The 20895-nt window shown below is 48.4% G+C and overlaps 1 protein-coding gene across 4 annotated transcripts in view; it reads left to right on the forward strand.

The window, feature by feature from the left end:
- Positions 1 to 20683, forward strand: part of LOC149342665 (uncharacterized) — a 45618-nt gene extending 24935 nt beyond the window's left edge. Inside the window, exons 1-4 of one of the 4 annotated variants that reach the window (XR_016283056.1) lie at positions 11138 to 11713; positions 11812 to 11908; positions 16535 to 16725; positions 17839 to 17979. Coding sequence is in view for 3 of the 4 variants with exons in the window: in XM_089545131.1 (XP_089401257.1) it covers positions 3276 to 3466; positions 4622 to 4820 (390 nt within the window). In the remaining variant the exon portion in view is untranslated. Of the gene's footprint in view, positions 1 to 3275; positions 3467 to 4621; positions 5515 to 7849; positions 8111 to 11137; positions 11714 to 11811; positions 11909 to 16534; positions 16726 to 17838; positions 18068 to 20389 lie in introns of those variants that run through there. The other 3 variants (XM_089545132.1, XM_089545131.1, XM_089545133.1) reach the window with 3 other exon arrangements.
- The last annotated feature ends 212 nt before the right edge of the window (positions 20684 to 20895 follow it).

The following is a 20895-nucleotide window of genomic DNA, read 5'->3' on the forward strand; positions in this document are numbered from 1 at the left end:
TTGCCAAGATAAAGTCACCTTCCCAGCCTAATCACAGCGTCAACGCCTCAGAGAATACGCCGCTATCTGATCTCCATGGAACAACATCAGCAACACCATCTGTGTTGTACGACCTGAACACCATGAATCTCGGCACGCGACCGAAGATTTTTACAGAAGTAAGCGTACATCACCAGCTGATTAAGTTCGAGGTGGACTCCGGCGCAGCCTGTACTCTGATCAGTGAGGACACGTTCCGAACTTCATGGCCATCTGACGCACCCGCCCTGCAACAAGACGACACGCACCTGCGAACGTGGTCAGGACAGAATCTGCCACTATTGGGCTCTGCCAACGTGCAGGTTAACTACAACGGCCAGACCCATACGCTACCTCTGCTTGTTGTGAAGGGCACAGGATCAAGCCTTCTAGGGAGAAACTGGTTTTCTCCACTAGGCGTGATGATATGCGGTAAACATCAAAACGCCGATGCGCTAAGCCGTCTGCCACTAGACGCAACTGTTGACGAACCATTTCCACCAGGAGACGTTCTGATGTTCGAAGCACTGCCAGAACCTCCGCTTACAGCAGGCACAGTTGCAGCATCTACGCAGAAGTGCGCAGCTCTCCGGCTAGTTTACACAGCTGTTCAACAAGGCAACGTGCATAAACTCAAAGGGGACAACTTCGACGCTTACCGCAGGCGAGCTACAGAGTTGAGCACCCATCGCGGCTGCATCATATTTGGGTCCCGAGTTGTGATGCCGAGAGAACTACGCGCACAAGCTATGTCTCTCATCCACGCCGGACATCGGGGCATCGTTGCAATGAAAAAGTGTGCCAGAAGCTACATGTGGTGGCCTGGCATTGACAACGACATCGAAACAGTGGTGCGAGAATGCAAGCCTTGCCAGAGCAGCCGGAGCGCCCCGCCGAAAGCTCCTGTCCCAGAATGGGAAAAGCCAGACACACCATGGCACACACTGCACATTGATTTTGCAGGACCAATTGAGGGCTGCACTTTCCTTGTGGTCGTAGACGCCTACACAAAGTGGCTTGAGATAAGGCAAATGGGACAGACGACTTCGGCAGCAGTCATTGACAACCTCCGATCACTATTTGCAACGTTCGGCCTGCCGCGCAAGGTAGTGTCGGACAACGGAACACCGTTTGTGTCTGCGGAGATCCTCAAGTTTTATCGCGACAACGGGATCTCATCAGTTACATCGGCCCCCTACCACCCAGCGACAAACGAACAAGCCGAGCGCTACGTAGCCGAGCTAAAACGCGCCCTTGAAAGAGATCAGACAGGCTCGCTGCAGCGCCGCCTTGCGCGCTTTCTCTTCAAGCAGCACACGACGGTTCAGAGCAAAACAGGCGAGACCCCCTCGAAAATGATGTTCGAGCGTGAAATGCGAACCCAGCTCACAGCCATCCTCCCCGAGCCAAAGGCAGAGACGTTCCGGGAAGAAAAAGCAATTCCGCGCTGCGGCACGCTTAATGAGGGGCAGCGCGTCCTCGCCCGACAGTTTCTGAAAAAGCCACGCTGGGAGGAAGCTACAATTGTCAGACGCATAGGCCTGCGCTCTTGGCTCGTCAACATACATGGCACAGTAGCACGCCGACATCTCAACCAGCTGCGTAGATTTACGACGCCGTCTGAGAGCTGTCCGCCAGCGGAGAGAACACGTGCACCATTTTCCCACATAGCCTGGCACCTCTTCCCGGAAGAAGAGACTTCGCCCAGGACAGACCTAGGAGACACAGCGAACAACAGCCAGCCTACAAGTGTTTCTCCCCCGAGCGCACAAAGCCAGCGCGCCTCCACGCGTGAGCGCCGACCCCCTGCACGATACCAGGCAACTTTCTAAGGGGGAAGGAAGTGTTGTGTCCCCTTATTGCTTTTGTGTGTGTGCGCCCCCTCCTAACGACCACTCGCATTCCCCTCCTAACGACAGTTCGCATCCTCCTCCTAACGACCACTCAATCCTCCTCCTAACGACACTTGCCCCTCGTCGCACGCTGTCACCAGATGCCCCCCCACGGTGCGCCCCCGCACCCTCCTCCTGTTCTGGGAAGCCACTCCCTGCCGTGGACGCTTCTCGGCTCCCTCCTTTCTTCGGGCGGCCAGTTCGGCTCCTACCTCGGTCGACGCTGGTCGCACCCTCATCGGCTTTAAATAAACGAAGTCTTAAAGTACCGTGTGCGTCTTTCGCTGCATTCAACACAGCGACCGGACACGACAAGTTTTTATTTATTATTGCCTATTTACTTTTCAATCATAAACAGGGCTTCGTTTTGGTTTCTTTGATCTGACTCTTTCTAACCTGCTCACGCTAGCGTTCCCAATCTACAGTTTCGGACGCGTTCCGAGAATTCGCGCAATTATAAGGATTAGTCTTTCACATGAGGCGTTTCGTAATCGATTTTGACTGATTTATTTGTGGATATAGTGAAGTTATACGTAGTTTTCAATGTAATGAAGGCGTTCACGAAAAATGCTTACGCCGCTTTTAAGGCAGCTTGGAGCATCTTCTCAGATTCTGATTTATTTTTTCGTTTGCTCATAATGCTCCATTCAATTATATGCGCGGAAATAAATAGCGAAAACATTTCCATAAATCTTTGTTCGTTTCCATAACACAGCTATTTATCGATAAACCATGACTACTTCTTTTGTTACTCACTAAGATATCTCTTCACAGGAAAAGCCCCTTCTCTACTTCAGACCTGGATGCTAGTCTCACGGTTAACTGAAGTTTGTCTCATAATGTGAGCATTCACAGTTGCTTCGACTTCAGAGGCGAGAAACCTCTGCCACGCTGCTGCGTAGCGTTTTCAGCCGCAGGTTGAGTGGTGGAAGGGGAACCTTCTGGCTTCAATACCGAAAGATATGTGCGTGATCGATGTCCGTGTTTCGTTGCGAAATTGGGTCTAAAAACTGTGAACAACACGAAAAGATGGCTCATGGATCGGGCTTTTGCGAGCCTTTTCACGAGCCGACTAACTATCTTGTTCAGGTAGCCCCGTATTATCCAGTAAGCGATGACGCCCGTCTTTCTTTTATTTCACTCAGTCACCGATAGATGAGGTGCCTAAAAAATATTCCATTGTTAAGACTAAACTTACAAGGGTGGTAGGAGAAATGGCCGGGATTTTCTCTTGATATGGGTTCAGAAACTATCTACATGAGCTTTTACCTCACATTTCAAAACTGCCAATGCTAGTGTCCAGCGCGTCTGCTTGTTGTACATGTTGGGCGCAGTTAACTGTTATGATACTTTTTTTCGATTCAGACTGAACAAGCAACCATGGACCCGGAGCCAACGGTCTCGTACGAAGCACGAGTAGAGGCTTTAGGGAGACTTGAGGATACCAGCGACTGTACCTATGACCGGAGGCGTTCTGTGCAACTCGTGGCTAACGCTGCCAGCATGGTATCGACTCAACCAAGTCGCTATGGGTGTAAGCGCCGCAGGAAATATCGGTAAGCTACCCTGATTGATAAGGAGTTCTACGGGCGTGTGACTTCATTTCCGGCTCGTATATGTAGGTCAACGTCTCAAGCTTCACAGCCTAAACAATGCTTTTGTTTTTCGCGTGAGTGGTATTTTCCTCGTATGCTTCTGAAGCGGTGCGTCGCACTTGCGTTCAGGAACTCGCACGCGAGTCTTCGCGCAATATCTTTCCAGGAATTCGTAAACGTGATTACGCTTTCTAAAATATCTACTGCGCTTGTTGCATAACCATGCAAAGATGGGTGTTTAAAACTTCCATTATTCGCAGCATGTTTACATACCAGGTCATGCAAGGACTTCTTCCCTGTCCCCCTCATGATATTGTTTACTGCATGAGTCTACATTGGTTGCCGTAAGTTTTAAGCCGCATGAGATCTGTGAAATTTTAATATTTCGCCTTTTGTTGTTTTGTGTCCTCTGCATCTATTTTATTACCTACATCTCTATCAGTTAATTATATCTTTGTGTACAGATTTTGTTATGTTTGTTTTTATATGTCTTCAGTTACACCAGTCAAATATTCTCAATTCCAGATTTTGCGGCGGAACTTCTTGGATATGAAATTATGAAACTCATAAATTTGGGCAGAACTCCCCACATAGTAGAATATCTCAAAAAGAAAAAAACAACGAAATTTTGCCTAACAATGCTACCAGGTTCGCGCATGTAGCAATATGCGACAATTGTATTGCCGTACTGTTGTAACTTGCATTTCCGTCGGGTACTAGAAAGAGACTGTTCTGAAAGTCCCTGGAGTTTCGCCTAAAATATGATCTTGCTTTTCTTGCTGAGCTGTGTGTAACGCGGCTGCGTTTCACACGGTAAAATTACATCGCAGGTTACCTGCACAGTTGGGTTTTATCTCGCCATTTTTTCGCACGCATTCTTCAGACACCGATGCACTGAAGCCATATTCAAAGAAAATTTTCATTGGGACTCCCATTCCGCTCGAATATCCACTGTGTGAATTGCAATTGTTGCTCCGAGGAAACACTGTCTACTCTCGTTGGTGCAGCATAGACATTGTCTTCTCTCCTGCCAGAAAAAAAAAAAGAAATTTCGAGATCTCTTAGCTTACTTGACTCCAAACCTGATATTACTCGCGGTTTCTATTGCACCCGCAGTGAGCGTTGCCATCATCGCTGCACTTTGGGTGGCGAACAATACCCGACGTTCTGGCTCAGTGATTGCGGGTGCCCTGTCCACCAGGCGATGGCTCACGTGCAGGGCGCACCGGTCGAAACTCTGCACGGCACAGCACGTGCTCGGGCACTGTCGTCGTCGACGGATGCGTTCGGAGACGTGCAGCCTTCGGAACCCTGACCGGATCCCCAGCAATATGCGACAATTGTATTGCCGTACTGTTGTAACTTGCATTTCCGTCGGGTACTAGAAAGAGACTGTTCTGAAAGTCCCTGGAGTTTCGCCTAAAATATGATCTTGCTTTTCTTGCTGAGCTGTGTGTAACGCGGCTGCGTTTCACACGGTAAAATTACATCGCAGGTTACCTGCACAGTTGGGTTTTATCTCGCCATTTTTTCGCACGCATTCTTCAGACACCGATGCACTGAAGCCATATTCAAAGAAAATTTTCATTGGGACTCCCATTCAGCTCGAATATCCACTGTGTGAATTGCAATTGTTGCTCCGAGGAAACACTGTCTACTCTCGTTGGTGCAGCATAGACATTGTCTTCTCTCCTGCCAGAAAAAAAAAAGAAATTTCGAGATCTCTTAGCTTACTTGACTCCAAACCTGATATTACTCGCGGTTTCTATTGCACCCGCAGTGAGCGTTGCCATCATCGCTGCACTTTGGGTGGCGAACAATACCCGACGTTCTGGCTCAGTGATTGCGGGTGCCCTGTCCACCAGGCGATGGCTCACGTGCAGGGCGCACCGGTCGAAACTCTGCACGGCACAGCACGTGCTCGGGCAGTGTCGTCGTCGACGGATGCGTTCGGAGACGTGCAGCCTTCGGAACCCTGACCGGATCCCCGCATGTGGCAACCGGTGCCGGTAAGTGCACACGGGAGTGGCGAACATGGGAAGTTTTAGTTGCGAATGCGTTTTCGTGGCTGAAATGTGGAATCTCACCCGATAACACTCGAGACGGCATAGGCGGCCGGCCTCAATAAACAGATGAAATGCAACGCCATATTATGTCTAAGTGTCCTCCCGGGAGAACTACCAGGCGTTTGTTGAGATGATCGTAGCTCTGAGCCTCATTGCTAGCAGTGTGCGAACATTCCAAAGAACACCAAATAGAACACCAAATTTATTACTTTTCATTCAGCTAGGATAGATGTATGTGAAATTTAAGTGTTTGGTAGTTTGTAATATGTAGACAGCCAAATGTGTTACCTGTACATCGCAATTCTCTCATGGTTCGTCTTGGTCAAAAATTGTGGCGGCATGTTCGTCCTTGCCCACCTTCGGTGACCTTCATTCTTCCCCTGTTTTTAAAAAATTACCGTAAGCGCATTGGGGTAGCGTCAGTAGCTACGACTTCACAGGGACATTAAGCCTGTGGCGGCCGCTCTTGCGATGTCCAACTTTATTGCACAAAAGTTTTGAATACTGAAATATTGTAAGGGATTGTTAGGAAAATAATGAATATAATTGAATGTAATGAAAATATTGAACATACCCGCAGCTGCGAACGGCGGCGGCCATGCGTTTCGGCTCGGGCGTAGGGGAGAAGTGGCGCCAGGAGCGCGCTGCCCCGGCTGCGGGGCTGGTTACGAGGGACAACGGCGACGCCGAGAAACGCGGGAACGGGCTTAAAAGAGCTGGGCTCTAAAATAACAAGTTGTCTGCATTTGTACATCAATGTCTTTTTCGTATTATTGCCTCAGTTTATCGAAAAGCTGGAAAAGCTGATGAGCTGCGCTCACATTGTGCATTGGGAAGTAACGTAATCGTCGGCAATTTTTTTGTGGTTAGTTAATCAGGCAATGACCGACGTGTTCCGCGAGTGCGCTTAAAAGAGCAATGAATTTTTTTTTTTTTTTATCGGGAGGGATCTCCCGGATCTTTCTTGCCCCCAATGAAATCCACCACCCCCTCTTCAGAGCTCGCTGCCTTCATTGAAATTAAGATTCATCCACCGTGTTTTAGAGGTCAGCTTGTCACATACGGGCCCGTAAAGGACGTTGTTTTGAAGAGGGGGAGGGAGACTTCGAATGCGAGGAACGTATCCACTAATCGTGCGAGTCCTCTGAGTCCTCTCGAGATTTTTGCCGGCCTTTAATCGCCTTCCAGTTGCACAGGCTTACACAAGGGACGAGGCTCTTTACAAGGAAGATGATGTAGAATGACGAACGACAAGTACTTAGCGAGCGCAGGGCAGCTGAATCGGACACTCATAAGGCATTACGTATGATCGTTTTTAGAGCGCAGCCCGTTGGAGCCGGTTCCTGCGTTTCTCGGCGCCGTCATTTCTTCTCGTAATCAGCTCCGTAGCCGGGGCAGCGTGATCTTGGAGCCATTTCTCCCGCCCGCCCAAGCCGAAACTCATAGCCGCCGCCGTGAGCCACATTCACTCGACTCGCCAGCAGCGTCATCGGCATCAGTCAGGCGCTGCCTGCCCTCTCTTCGTCGCGTAACGTAGGACCAGGCATTGTTGCAGCAAGTCGAGCGTATATATTCTATCTCTTTCACCGACCACAAAGCTTCCTTCATGACAATCAAGAACTGTTAGCGGAGTGTTTCTTCAAGAAGGAATATGTGTGAAAAATAACAAGTTGTTTGTAATTCTACATACGTGTCTTTCTCGAATTCTTAGCCTCAGTCTCTTGATAAGCTGAAACAGCTGATTAGCTCCGCTCAGATTTCCCATTAGGAAGTTACGTAGTCGTCGGCAATTTTTTGATCCGGATATGCTTTAACGAGAGCGTGTCATTGAGCATCCTAGGGACCAAACATTTTCCAGACTGAAACCTGCAAGAATCCTGCACTGCTGTGTGGCTGCTAAGTCTAAACATTGGGCTGAATGTCTTCGAATTAGGTATTTTCGGATATTATACCAAGTCGCTGGAGAGCCGCGTCCGGCATATATGTCAAGTCTTGTGAGTCAGGTGCTCTAACAACTTAAACCCTTGGAATTTGTATTGATAACTGCTTATACGCCCTCCTTGGACTTCGACTTTCAATTTTGTTTCATTGTGCGGGGCGGCAGGGCTGACTACATGAGATTCACGTCGCCTTCTTTTCATTCAAGACCACGTGCATCTTAGACTACTGGGACACCTAACGAGATTCTGCATCTTATGACTGCAGTTGTGATGACTGGTTAGGAATAGAGTTTTTACCACGCTAAACCATGTGCCTGAATTCTGCCCTTTTGTCCCAGATACGAGCACCGCCAGATGCTTTCCAGTGGCTGCCTGCGGGGCGCACCCAGTAGGTGCGGGGCGCATTACGAGCTGAAGGCGGCGTCGCTCTCGAGCTAAAACACCATTTCAGCTCGATGAGCCTGGGAGCAGTTCAAGCGCAGGGGAGCAAGCGAACTCCTATGGCGTGCGAGCCCCAGAAATGGGCCTTGCATGCCGAGCTTCGAAGCAGGACCACGTGCGCGCATCTTCCGGTGATAAATAAAATTCGTTATCACGCACACAGTCTCCGATTGCAAAGAACAAGCCACGCAAACGTTATGAAGTAAGTATAAACACATTGTGGGCAATGCAGCACTTTTAAAGAACATTTTAATGTGCGGGAGAAAGTTCGGCACATATTTCGGTGGTGAGTTGCCAATCAGTAGTGATTTGAGAGTTTCGTCTGTTGCGCTTCCAAAGGTCAATGAACGGCTGAACAAAAACACTCCTGTCTTTATTGCTAGCCATTATTGCTTAAAGTAGAGCCATGTGGAAAGCGCATGCTCATAATGTGTAGATAATGACAGTGATGATAACGGTATGCGACGTTGGTATTAAGCAAAGTTTGGACTGCTTATCGCTTAGCCGGTAATAAAATATCAAGAAAAAAAAGCTCGCGGAAATAAAATATAAAGAATATGAAACAGAACAAAAACAAGGGCTGCAAGACGGGGAGAGGCCACCAGGGCCGTGTTCGACACTGCGCACGCCGAGTCCTCACAGTTCTCAATATTCACAGACGCATTACCGTCAATCTAACAATCGTCGCCGCCATACCGATTGTTGGTGACCATGATGTTCTGGGTTGTTGGTGAAATAATCTGCATAAGCCATTGCAGCGCAATTTTTTTGGTTTTTAGGTCGAACAGCTCGTCTATTACGTTGATGGGCAGCACGATCTTCGCGGAATCGACACGTCGTTTAGTCGTCGTTCTGGGAGCTTGGGCCCTCAGCAATGTGACCTCGTCTATACTTCGTCTCACAAGATGTTTGCAGCACTACGGAAGGTAGAGCTCTCTCGTCCAATCAGGGCTGCAGAAATGCAGAAAATAGTCCCTCGAATATTTGAGGAGTGTATGACTATTAATCAAAACAATAAGCATTGCAACTAAAAACATGATTTGGACAGGTATATTTAAATGGTAGGGAGTGTTTCAATCACTGGTGAAATTACCAGAGAAAGCCCGTACGGACACAGCTCTGCGGAGGCCTGCTGCGAGGTAGTGATGCGTCGCCACTTTCCAACATGGCGTCGGTCGAGTCTGTTGTGTCTCCTGTGTGCTCTACACCGACAGTGCGCTGTTTCCCCAAGCAGGCGAAGCAGGTGGCTTTAAATGTTCTTGAAGCGCTTCGCGTCGAGTGCGGGGGCAGTTGGAGTACAAATGCGCTCATCAAGAGGACGGCAAAACTCACGCAGGTGAGCGAGCGAACGCTTTACAAGAGGACAACGGAGACGTTGAACGCGGGCCGAGCGTTGTTGAACGCGGGCCGTTTAACGTTCGTTGCCTCACGCGCAGCACATGGGCTTGTTTTGCATTTCGCCACCATCGACACTCGGTTGCCTCGGCACGCTGGAGTAAATAAATTTATATGCACATGACACGATTACTGAAATTTACTGCGACGCGACAACAGAGGAACTGATGAGAACAGGTTGCGACAAAAAAAAGAGTGGGGCTAGTCCCTTTGGAACGGGCGTCCGCCTGTCCAAAAACAAACCAAAAAAAGAATAAAAAGACATCAAGCGCCACCTGCTATAGGTAGAAAGAAGCCACCTGGACATCAGGTGGATCGAACCACAGGCGCGTAGGAACACACTAATGTAGTGCGCGCCATCCTGATTGGACGAGAGAGCTGTACCTTTCGTAGTGCTGCAAACAGCTTGTGAGACGGAGTATAGATAAGGGCTTAACCACACATCAGTGACCGCACTTTAGGTCAAAAAGTGCACCCCCCCCCCCCCCCCCCCTGAATTTTGACGGGTGCTCACCGAGATATGTGAGACAGTTACTGAGTAATTTCCTTTCCTCAAATACAATTTTCATTTTCTTCATTACGGGCCATCTTTGTCTTTCTTCTTTCACTCCCACTTCCTCCCTTCCTCTACGGTGCGGTTAAGGTGTCCACCGAGATGACACAAAATTACTGCGCCATTTCCTTTCCAGAAAAAGAGTTGCGTTCAAAGGGCAAGGCATCGCGCCGAACGGGTGGTGGCGTTCCTCCCTTCCTGTAAGGTGCGGTTCGGGTGTCCACTGAGATGACAGAGAATTACTGCCCCATTTCCTTTCCTCAAAAAGCGTTGCGTTCAAAGGGCAAGGCATCGCGCCGAACGGGGTCGGCGTTCCGTGTACTGCCTGGCAGCGCTACAACACGCTGTCGCGTTCCACTCCTAAAGGCGAAGCTTCAGCGTCATTAATTAGCAATTAATTAATAGTCCGGCAATAATCAGTAATTGACCATTCATTAGTGATTTGTCATCACTTATTAATTAGTACTCAATTACATGTGGCACCACCAGTGCCACAGAAGCAGTCAAAGTGGTGCGGAAAACGCTTTCGCCTCTACGCACTTTAAGGCCCGTTCACACTTGTCAAAAAATCCGGCGAGCGAAGCGGATTCGGCCGCTTTTGACGCCGAGCGACGCGGAAAGCGGCGCGGCGAGGGCGATCGGGCTGGACCCATTTCCGCCGCGCGGCGACCAACATGGCGGCGCTTTTCGAAGCCGGACCCGTCGCTTCGGATTGAATTCTCGTTGTTGCTGCCTTTTTCAGTGCGTTCACTGGCCAGAAATTCGGCACAGGTCTTTCGCTTCGTCTCATCTCGCCTCTACGAAGACGTATAAGTGATAAACTTACTTTATTTTTTTTATTCCGAGAGACGATTCTGCCGCTTCTAGGCTTAACAGCAGAGTCGGTTCTTTGACAGTAATGGTTCCCGCCCTGACAACCAGATGGCACCACTATAGGTAAAGTCTATTTTGGCGTCTGTGTTAGCATACACTGCACTAAAAGTGAGAATGCGCCTGCATTTAACGTACGTAAGCATGCATACACTTATGGTACGCATACAGCGTAAATTTATGCTCTTTTCTCACTATATCTGTGTATGCCGCTATCAGCAAAGCGGTGTGGAAAGGCGAGAAACAGCAGCGGCGCGGCGGATCCGCCTCGCTCGCGCGTGAACAAGTGAGAACAGGTCCTTGTTTTTGCGGCGAGCGAATCCGCTTCGCTCGCCGGATTTTTGGGCAAGTGTGAACGGGCCTTTAGACAGTCAAAGTGCCCCCTGAATTTATTGCCTTCATCGAAGTTCAGCTGAGTTGCTCTGGAACGTTAAACCCCAATAAACCAAACCAATAAACCAACCAACTCAGTAGAAGACAAAGTTCCATTAACGTTGGTAGAAGATGATGATCTGCTTCATAGTTGTTCACACCGATTCGAACACTATAGTAGGATACAACTTAAAAAAACAGCAGTTGCTAACACTGGGCCGCGGTCCGCGGCGTCCTGTATTACTACGCTGGCCAATCGCAATATTAAACGAAATAAGCTCTTTAATTTTTCACTTTATCAAACAATCCATGTATCAAAATTCTAGAGCTCATAATTTTTTCTCGTTAAGCTTCTTGTTTACGTAAAAAGAAGCGTTTAAGCAGCAGACTACTTTTTTGTCGTGGAGGAATTCTGTGCGTGAAGGCTGAATGTGGGCGGAGCTTCACTGCAGACTTAAGTTGTATCCGACTTCAGCGTATTCGTCACACGGGCCTTAAGCGTTCCACTTGTGGGAGCGCCTATATATAGACTTGTGAATGCTGCCGCCAGCTACGACGCTACCTCTTCCAGGTAAGAATAGCTTTTCATTAACAGCGTTTGTTGCCTCTTCGTACCTTTGTCTCTTGTCGAAATGCTCTTGTTTAACCTAATGTTATTTTATTCTCCAGTTTTTAAGAGACAAGAGGACCGGTCCTAGGCGTCCCGGCTCTGAATCTAGGCTTGGCAGTGCATTCATTTTCTGTAGACGGTACGGCGGAGACTGAGGTAAGTCAGTGAGCACCTATTATGGTCAGCTCTTAAAGGCCACTTTCAGCCAAAGGAATACGTAAACGAGGAAAAGTACCGGTTGGAAAAGGATCATCCCAAAAACGCATGCAGCTTACACAGGTTATGACATGCGACCGTCAGAGCGTTTGTAATATTTTTAATCTCTGAGCGATAATTCTGTAGTTAGCCTACAGAAAGCCGTTTCTAATATATTCAGGCTATGCTGTGCATGAGAGGAAAGGGGCTTTCGTTGAAATCATGGGCGTTGTATCGTTAACTCTATATAACTGGAATTCAGCTTTGTCCATTTCGACCACAAAGTTTATTTCTCGTCAATTGCTTGGAGATCGGATGCTAGTGTTCTGTACACGAAGAAGAGCAAATATCTTTGCGAGGTGCGCTACAAATCGTTAGGGGATTTTAGGTGTGGTGCGTCGACAGTGGAGCGCTGCACGTGCCAGCCCAGCGTTGCGCGTGTGCGAGGGGTGATTGCAAGGCGACGACGACGACGAAGAGCGTGGCGAGCACGATGAGCGGTGAGCTGACGTGTGAACGAACCGAGGTGTGAAGGGAGCCAGCGTAGCAGAGGTCGGAGATTGAAGCGTGGAGGTGGCAGGCGATGGACCGTGGGCCCATCCTGCCGAGAGGACCCACTGCGGCGTTCGCCGTCGACGGGTCATGGCTATGGGTCTCCCGCTACTGCCAAATTTCCATTGCTGTTGACGGGAGTTCACCGGCGTCTTCCTCTGGTCCTCTCCACTCCTACTACACCCTGTAATCCCTCCGCCGCGTCCTTGAACGCAACACCAGCGACGCGTCGCAGGTCATACACCCGCGTCCGCCCTGTCTGGAAATCATCCTCGCTTCGCCTGGAACGCTCAAGAACTCTTGGTCTCATTCCTTTAACCTGTAGTATCGTGCGAGGGTTGAGTGTGAGTGTGTTGAAGTGAAAGCTTCGCTACGCTGCGTAAAGCCAGTTTCGCCGTGGCCTCAAGTTTGACCTTGAAATGACCTTCATAACCAAAGCCCATGCCAGGTTGCCAACAGATAAAGCAAAGCAAAGGAAAGGAAATGCACATAACTGGCCCCCTGGCACAGTAGACACCTCACTCGTCAATTAAGCTACGTGGCGTGTCGGTAGTGACAAATGCGCTTTGCAAGCGTTGGCATTGACAACATTGTGACAGAAACGCGGCACGGAAGCCATAGGCCTTCGGCGTTCACTGTGCTCGTTGGCGTTGGCGTTGACAACGTTTTGCACTCCGATGCACATAACTGGCTCTGGGTCAGTGGACGCCTGAACGGCGCTTTGAGGCACGTGGGGTGGCGAGAGAGAGAGATGTGGGCTGTACGCGTTAGCGCTGGCAAAGTTGTGGCACACACGCGGCACTGCAACACTAGGCCGCAGCGTTGATAGGGCGAGCAAACACTCGCGATCAACCATGGGCGCGCACTGTTGCCCGAAACGCCATACCATCCCCTCTCTAATCAGATTCGAGTAGTTTACCCGCAGCCATTTTTTCTTTTTTGTTTATTTATTATTGCCTCTTTACCTTAAATTATAAACAGGGCTTCGTTTTGTTTTCTTTGATGTGTCGCTGTCGAACCTGCACGCGCTAGCGTTCCCAATCTACAGTTGGGGACGCGTTCCGAGAATTTGCGCAATTATCAGGAGTAGCATTTCAGATGAGGCGTTTCGTAATCCATTTTCTCTGATTTTTTTGTGGAAATAGTGAAGTTGTACGTAGTTTTCACTGTAATGAAGGCGTCACGTAAAATCTTTACGCCGCTTTTAGGGAAGCTTGGAGCATCTTCACAGATTCCTAATTATTTTTTCGTTTGCTCATAATACTCCGTTCAATTATATGGGCTGAAATCAATAGCGAAAACATCTCCATAAATCTTTGTTCTTTTCCATAACACAGTTATTTATCGATAAACCATGACTACTTCTTTTATTACTCATTAAGAGAATATCTCTTCACAGGGAAAGCCCCTTCTCTGATTGAGACCAGGATGCTAGTCACACGGTGATCTGAAGTTAAGCTGTCTCACGCCGTGAACATTCACAGTTGCTTCGACTTCAGAGGCGACGAACCTCTGCCACGCTGCTTCATAGCGTTTTCAGCCGCAGGTCGAGTGGTGGAAGGAGTACCTTCTGGCTTCAATGCCAAAAGATATGTGCGTGATCGATGTCCTTGTTTCTTTGCGAAATTGGGTCTAAAAACTGTGAACAACACGAAAAGATGGCTGGCGGATCGGGCTTTTGCGAGCCTTTTCACGAGCCGACTTCTCCTTTATCCACAGTCACCTTTCTTACTGCCTAGATTCTTGGGGATGGACATACAACTGTTATAACGAGCCAATCCGAAGATTACAGAAACGATCATTAAGAGTCATAACTCATTCTAAACCGGATGATCCCAGCAAATCAGTATTCGAAGACTTACAGATACTACCTTTCAATTCACTACGCCTACTGAAAACAGCTACTACTGTAAAAAGCATCGTAAGATACAACCATCCTTTCCACATATCCCTGTTTCACACGTCATCACGTCCCACCAGGAATGTAACGCTTGGAAACATTAATCTGCCACCCACTCACAACGTATATGGAGAACAACAGCTCGCTTTTATTGGTGCAAAAATATGGAATACCCTTCCCCACGAAGTAAAATACGCTCTAAATTTCACTCCTACAGCAAAAAAATTCTTTCGGCACATACATACTAAGAACTAATGCTTACTCAACCTGCTGCGCGCATTCGTTTTTATTATTATTGTTTTTTTTTTGGACATAGACGATGATTTTCATATTATAGAGTTGTTCCGTGTAATGTTTTTTAAGCATGAAATGCTTTTAGCTCCCGTTGTCGGCATTGTGGTGACGTCACGCCGAGACCGAGAGCCATCATCCGGGCACTGAAGTCCACTCATCCGCGCACTAAATTCCACTCATCCGGGCTCTGAAACGAGAACATCCGGGCACCGTACGAGACTTCACGAGATTCAACGAGACTCTCTAAGCCCTCCTACGGGACCGGCATACAAGCGCTGGTTGCTCTCCAAACGAGTCACAAAAAATAACTGCTGCCAGTGTCTTCTCAATGTTTATCAAGATATCAGTCAAGCTGTGCCTTTGATAATGCACGGAATTATAATTTCCGATTTCTAGTAACGCGTGGAGAAAGCACATACATGCCACAATACGCTTCGTTGTCATACGTGATCTGTTAGGGGCTTTGAGAGAAGGCCGCTTAGAGAAAGAGGGCGAGAAGGGCTTTCGGCGGAAAATTTTCGCTCCCTCCCCAAGGATGGCGCTGCGGTCCCACACTCACGCATGTAAAAGACCGGCCGCTTGGCCTTCAAGCCCTTCCCCCTCTGGCAGGCAGATGTATACACGCTCGCCGAGTATTCGAACGCGCTGCATATACATTCTTGTCAGGCCTGCGTCTCGTCGTGGCCGCGTACGCTTCTGCATCGTCCTGGATTTGAATGCCGCCACCGTCACAGCTGCTTAAGCCGAGCAATGGAGCCTGTGTTAGGCCCGTAAACATTTCATGCTTACTCTACTCTCGGTTACGGGAGAGGCGCAATATTTTTTTTTAGAGCGCAGCTCTTTGGCGTCCGTTCCTGGGTTTCGCGTCGTCGTCGGCGTCGGCCTCGTAACCAGCTCCGCCCCCCTTTCATCCCCCCAGCGCTATCGGCGTCAGCGGCATCAGTCAGTCGCTGCTATCTCTTCCCTCCTCCCTTTATCGTGTTGTCCGCTTGCTGCGCGCGCTTCTGCCCCCATCGTTTGCCGCTGGGTGTACACGCCGCCCCCCTCCCCCCCTCTTCCTGCGAGTCTCCGGTTGTCAAAGCGCCGGTTCGAACTTAATTCCTTTCTTCGCTCCTCCTCCAATGCAACCCCTGTGCGGTGGCAATCAGAGAGCCAGATCGGTGGCGGCGGATCTGTATATGTGCACCGCCCGAGCCAAAATTGCGAATACGTGTGAAAAATAAAAAAAAAATTTTGTGATAGCGCATACATGTATTGCTCGATTTCTTTGCCTCAATCTATCGAAAAGGTGAAACAGCTTATTTGCTGCGCTCAAATTTCGCATTAGGAAGTAACGTAATCGTCGGTAATTTTTTCCATTTCTGCACTTGTATTCATACACATGTATCTACCCCGCTGTTACCAGTTCTAATTGCATTCTACTGGAGTGTCTGTATGATTGTATTTCATTTTTTGGACCCATGACTAGCCTACGGCTACGGGTCCAGACAGTGTTGGACACATCTTTGTGTACTTTTAAATGTAAATACAGAATTTGAATTTGAATTTGAACTATCTTGTTCAGGTAGCGCCGTATTATCCAGTAAGCGATGACGCCCGTTTTTCTTTTATTTCAATCATTTTCACCGATAGATGAGGTGTCAAAAGAATGTTCCCTTGTTAAGGCTAAACATACAAGGGTGGTAGGAAAATAGCGAGGATTTTCTTTTGATATGGGTTCAGAAACTATCTACATGAGCTGTTACCTCACATTTCAAAACTGCAACATCTAGTGCAGCGGGCGTCTGCTTGTTATGTATGCTGGGCGCAGTTAACTATTTTGATATTTTTTTTCGATTCAGACTGAGTAAGCAACCATGGACCCGGAGCCAACGGTCTCGTACGAAGCACGTGTAGAGGCTTTAGGAAGACTTGGGGATACCAGCGACTGTACCTATGACCGGAGGCGTTCTGTGCAACTCGTGGCTAACGCTGCCAGCATGGTATCGACTCAACGAAGTCGCTATGGGCATGAGCGCCGCAGGAAGTATCGGTAAGCTACCCTGATTGATAAGGAGCGCTACGGGCGTGTGACTTCATTTCCGGCTCGTATATGTAGGGCAACGTCTCAAGCTTCCCGGCCTAAACAATGCTTTTATGTTTTTTGGGTGAGTGGTATTTTCGTCGTATGGTTCTGAAGTGGTGCGTCGCACTTGCGTCCAGGATCTCGCACGCGAGTCTTCGCGCAATATCTTTCCAGGAATTCGTAAACTTGATTACGCTTCGTAAAATATCTACTGTTCTTGTTGCATAAGCCTGCAAAGATGGGTATTTAAAACATCCATTATTTACAGCATGATTACATACCAGGTCATGCAAGGACCTCTTTACTGTTCCCCTCATAATATTGCTTACTGTATGAGTCTACATTGCTTGCCGTAAGTTTTAAGCTGCATGAGATCTGTGCAATTTTATTATTTCTCCTTTTGTTGTTTTTGTGTCCTCTGCATCTATTTTATTACCTACATTTGTATCAGTTACTTATAGCTTTCTGTACAGATTTTGTTAGTTTGTTTTTTTATATGTCTTCAGTTACACCAGTCAAATATTCTCAATTCCAGATTTTGCGGCGGAACTTAAACTAGAATATGAGAAAAAGAAAAAAACAACGAAATTTTGCTTAACAATTCTCCCAGGTACGGGGATGTAGCAAAATTCGGCGATTGCATTGCCGTACTGTTGTAACGCACATTTCTGTCCGGTACTACAAAGAGACTCTTCTGAAAGTCACTACAGTTTCGCCTAAAATATGCTCTTGCTCCTCTCGCTTAGCTGTGTGTTACGCCGCTGCGATTGACGCAGAAAATTTACATCGCAGGTTACCTGCACAGTTGGGTTTTATCTCGCCCCTTTTTCGCACTCTTTCTTCAGACACTCATGCACTGAAGCCATATTCAAAGAAAAGTTTCATTGGGACTCGCATTCCGCTCGAATATCCACTCTCTGAGTTGCAATTGTTGCTCCCAGGAAACACGGGCCTAGTCTCGTTGGTGTAGCATAGACATTTTCATCTCTCCTGCCAGAAAATAAAAATAAAAATTTATAGATCTCTCAGCTTACCCGACTCCAACCCTAAGATTTCTCGCGGTTTCTATTGCACCCGCAGTGAGCATTGCCATCATCGCTGCACTTTGGGTGGCGGACAATACCCGAGGTTCTGGCCCAGTGATCGCGGGTGCCGTGTCCACCAGGCGATGGCTCACGTGCAGGGCGCACCGGTGGAAACTCTGCGGGCCACATAACGTGCTCGTGCACCCCCGTCGTCGAGGGATGTGCTCGAAGACGTGCAGCCTTCGGAACCCTCACCGGATCACTGCATGTGGCAACCGGTGCCGGTAAGTGCACACGGGAGTGGCGAACATGGGAAGTTTTAGTTTCGAATGCGTTTTCCTGGCTGAAATGTGGAATCTCACCGGATAACACTCGAGACGGCATAGGCGGCCGGCCTCAATAAACAGAGGAAATGCAACGCCAGATCATATTTAAGTATGCTCCCGGCAGAACATCGAGGCGTTTGTTGAGATGATCGTAGCTCTGAGCTTCGTTGCTTGGAGTGCGCGAACATCCCAAAAAACAACAAATAGAATACCAAATTTGTGACTTTTCATTCAGCTAGGACATATGTACGTGCAATTTAAGTGTTTGGTAGTTTGTAATATGTAGACAGCCAAATGTGTCACCTGTAGATCGGAATTCTCTCAGGGTTCATCTTGGTCAAAAATTGTGGCGGCCGGTTCGTCCTTACCCACCTTCGGTGACCCTCATTTTTTTCCCTTTTTTTAAAAAGACCTTAATCGCATTGGGGTCGCGTCAGTAGCAACGACTTCACAGAGATATTGAGCCTGGGGCGGCCGCTCTTGCCATGTCCCACATTATTGGACAAAAATTTTGAATATTGAAATATTGTAAGGAATTGTTATGAAAATATTGAATACATCTGAATATAATGAAAATATTGAATATACATGCAGCTGCGAACGGCGGCGGCCATGCGTTTCGGCTCGGGCGTAGGGGAGAAATGGCGCCTGGAGCGCGCTGCCTCGGCTGCGGAGCTGGTTACTAGGGACAACGTCGACGCCGAGAAACGCGGGAACGGGCTTAAAAGAGCTGCGCTCTGAAATAACAAGTTGTCTGTAATTATACATAAATGTCTTGCTCGTATTATTTGCCTCAATCTATCGAAAAGCTGGAAAATCTGATGAGCTGCGCTCACATTTCGTATTGGGAAGTAACGTAATCGTCGGCAGTTTTTGTGGTTAGTTAATGAGGCAATGACCGACGTGTTCCGCGAGTGCACTTGAAAGAGCAAAGAATAGTTTTTTTATCGGGAGGGAGCTCCCGGATCTTTCTTGCCCCCAATGAAATCCACCACCCTCTCTTGAGGGCTCGAAGCCTTCGTTGAAATTAAGATTCATCCACCGTTTTAGAGGTCCGCTAGTCACATACGGGCCCGTGAAGGACGTTGTTTTGAAGGGGGCGTGGGAAACTTCGACTGCGCGGAACGTATCGACCAATGGTGCGAGTCCTCCGAGTCCTCTCGAGATTTTTACCGGCCTTCAATCGCTTTCCAGTCGCACAGGATTACACAAGAGACGAGGCTCTGTACAAGGAAGATGATGTGGAGTGATGAACGACAAGTATGCTTAGCGAGCACAGTGGCAACTGAATCGGACACTCATCACGCATTATGTATGACCGTTTTTAGAGCGCAGCACTTTGGTGCCGGTTCCTGCGTTTCGCGGCGCCGCCATTTCTTCTCGTAATCAGCTCCGCAGCCGGGGCAGCGCGCTCCTGGAGCCATTTCGCCCGCCCGCCCAAGCCGAAACGCAAAGCCGCCGCCGTGAGCCACGTTCACTCGACTCGCCAAAAGCGTCATCGGCATCAGTCAGGTGCTGCCTTCTCTTCGTCTCGCAACGTAGGACCAGGCATTGGTGCAGCAAGTCGAGCATATATCAATCTATTTCTCCGACCACAATGCCTCCTTCATGGCAATCAAGAACTGTTAGCGGAGTGTTTCTTCAAGAAGGAATATGTGCGAAAAATAATAAGTTGTCTGTAATTGTACACACATGTCTTGCGCGAATTCTTTGCCTTAATTTATCGGAAAGCTGAGACAGCTGATTAACTCTGCTCACATTTCGCCTTAAGAAGTAGCGTAATCGTCGGCAATTTTTGATTCAGATTGCCTCAACGAAAGCGTGTCATTGTTGCATCCTAGGAACCAAACATTTCCCAGAGTGAAACCTGGAAGAATACTGCACTGCTGTTTGGCTGCTAAGTGTAAACAATCGGCTGAATGTTTTCGGTTAGGTAGTTCCCCGAAAATATACCAAGTATCTTGATAGCCGCCGTTCGGCATATATGTCAACAGTCTTGTGTGTCAGTTGCTCGTAACAACTTAATCCCTTGAAAGTCGAATTGAAAACTGCTTCTACGCACTGTTTGCACTTTGTCTTTTTATTTTGTTCCATTCTGAATAGCTGCAGGGCAGATTACTTGAGATTGAGGTTACTTTCTCATCATTCAAGACCGCGTGCGTCTAAGTCCACTGGGACACGTAACGAGGTTCTGCTACTTTGACGGCAGTTTTGATGAGTGGTTAGTAATAGTTTTTACCTGGCTAGACTATGCGCCTAAATTCTGTCCTTGCTTCCCAGGTACGAGCACCGCCAGATGCGCTCCAGTGGCTGCCTGCGGGCCGCACCCTGTAGCGGCGGGGTGCTGAAGGCCGTCTGGGTCGGCGTCGCTGCAGAGTCAAAGCGCCACTTCCGCTCGATGTGCGTGGGAGGAGTTCAACTACAGTGGATGTCAACATCGGCGCTCTGCTTGGCGAAATCTTAAGGCGTGCGAGCCCCAGAAATGGGACTCGCACCGCCAAGTATGCGGCTCTGACGTAGCCAGAGCGCGTGCACGCTAGCTTCCAGTCGCAAAATAAAATTCGTTTTGATGCACCCAGTCGCTTATTGCAAAGAACAAGCCACACAAACGTTACGAAGACATGTAAGGAACACTTGAATGTGCGTGAGACTGTACAGAGTCGATCATACTTGTCTAGAGAGCTGGAGTCGTGTGCTGGGGAGCAATTGAAGTCTTATCGCAGCTGCTTTGCTGGGGCTAAGGCACTGGTGCCTGTGTGGTGCACATGTTTATTAGGCTTCTCCCG

This window comes from Amblyomma mixtum, chromosome 5 (assembly GCF_055824585.1).
Source record: "Amblyomma mixtum isolate Tamu chromosome 5, ASM5582458v1, whole genome shotgun sequence".
NCBI classification, from domain to species: Eukaryota; Metazoa; Arthropoda; class Arachnida; order Ixodida; family Ixodidae; genus Amblyomma; species Amblyomma mixtum.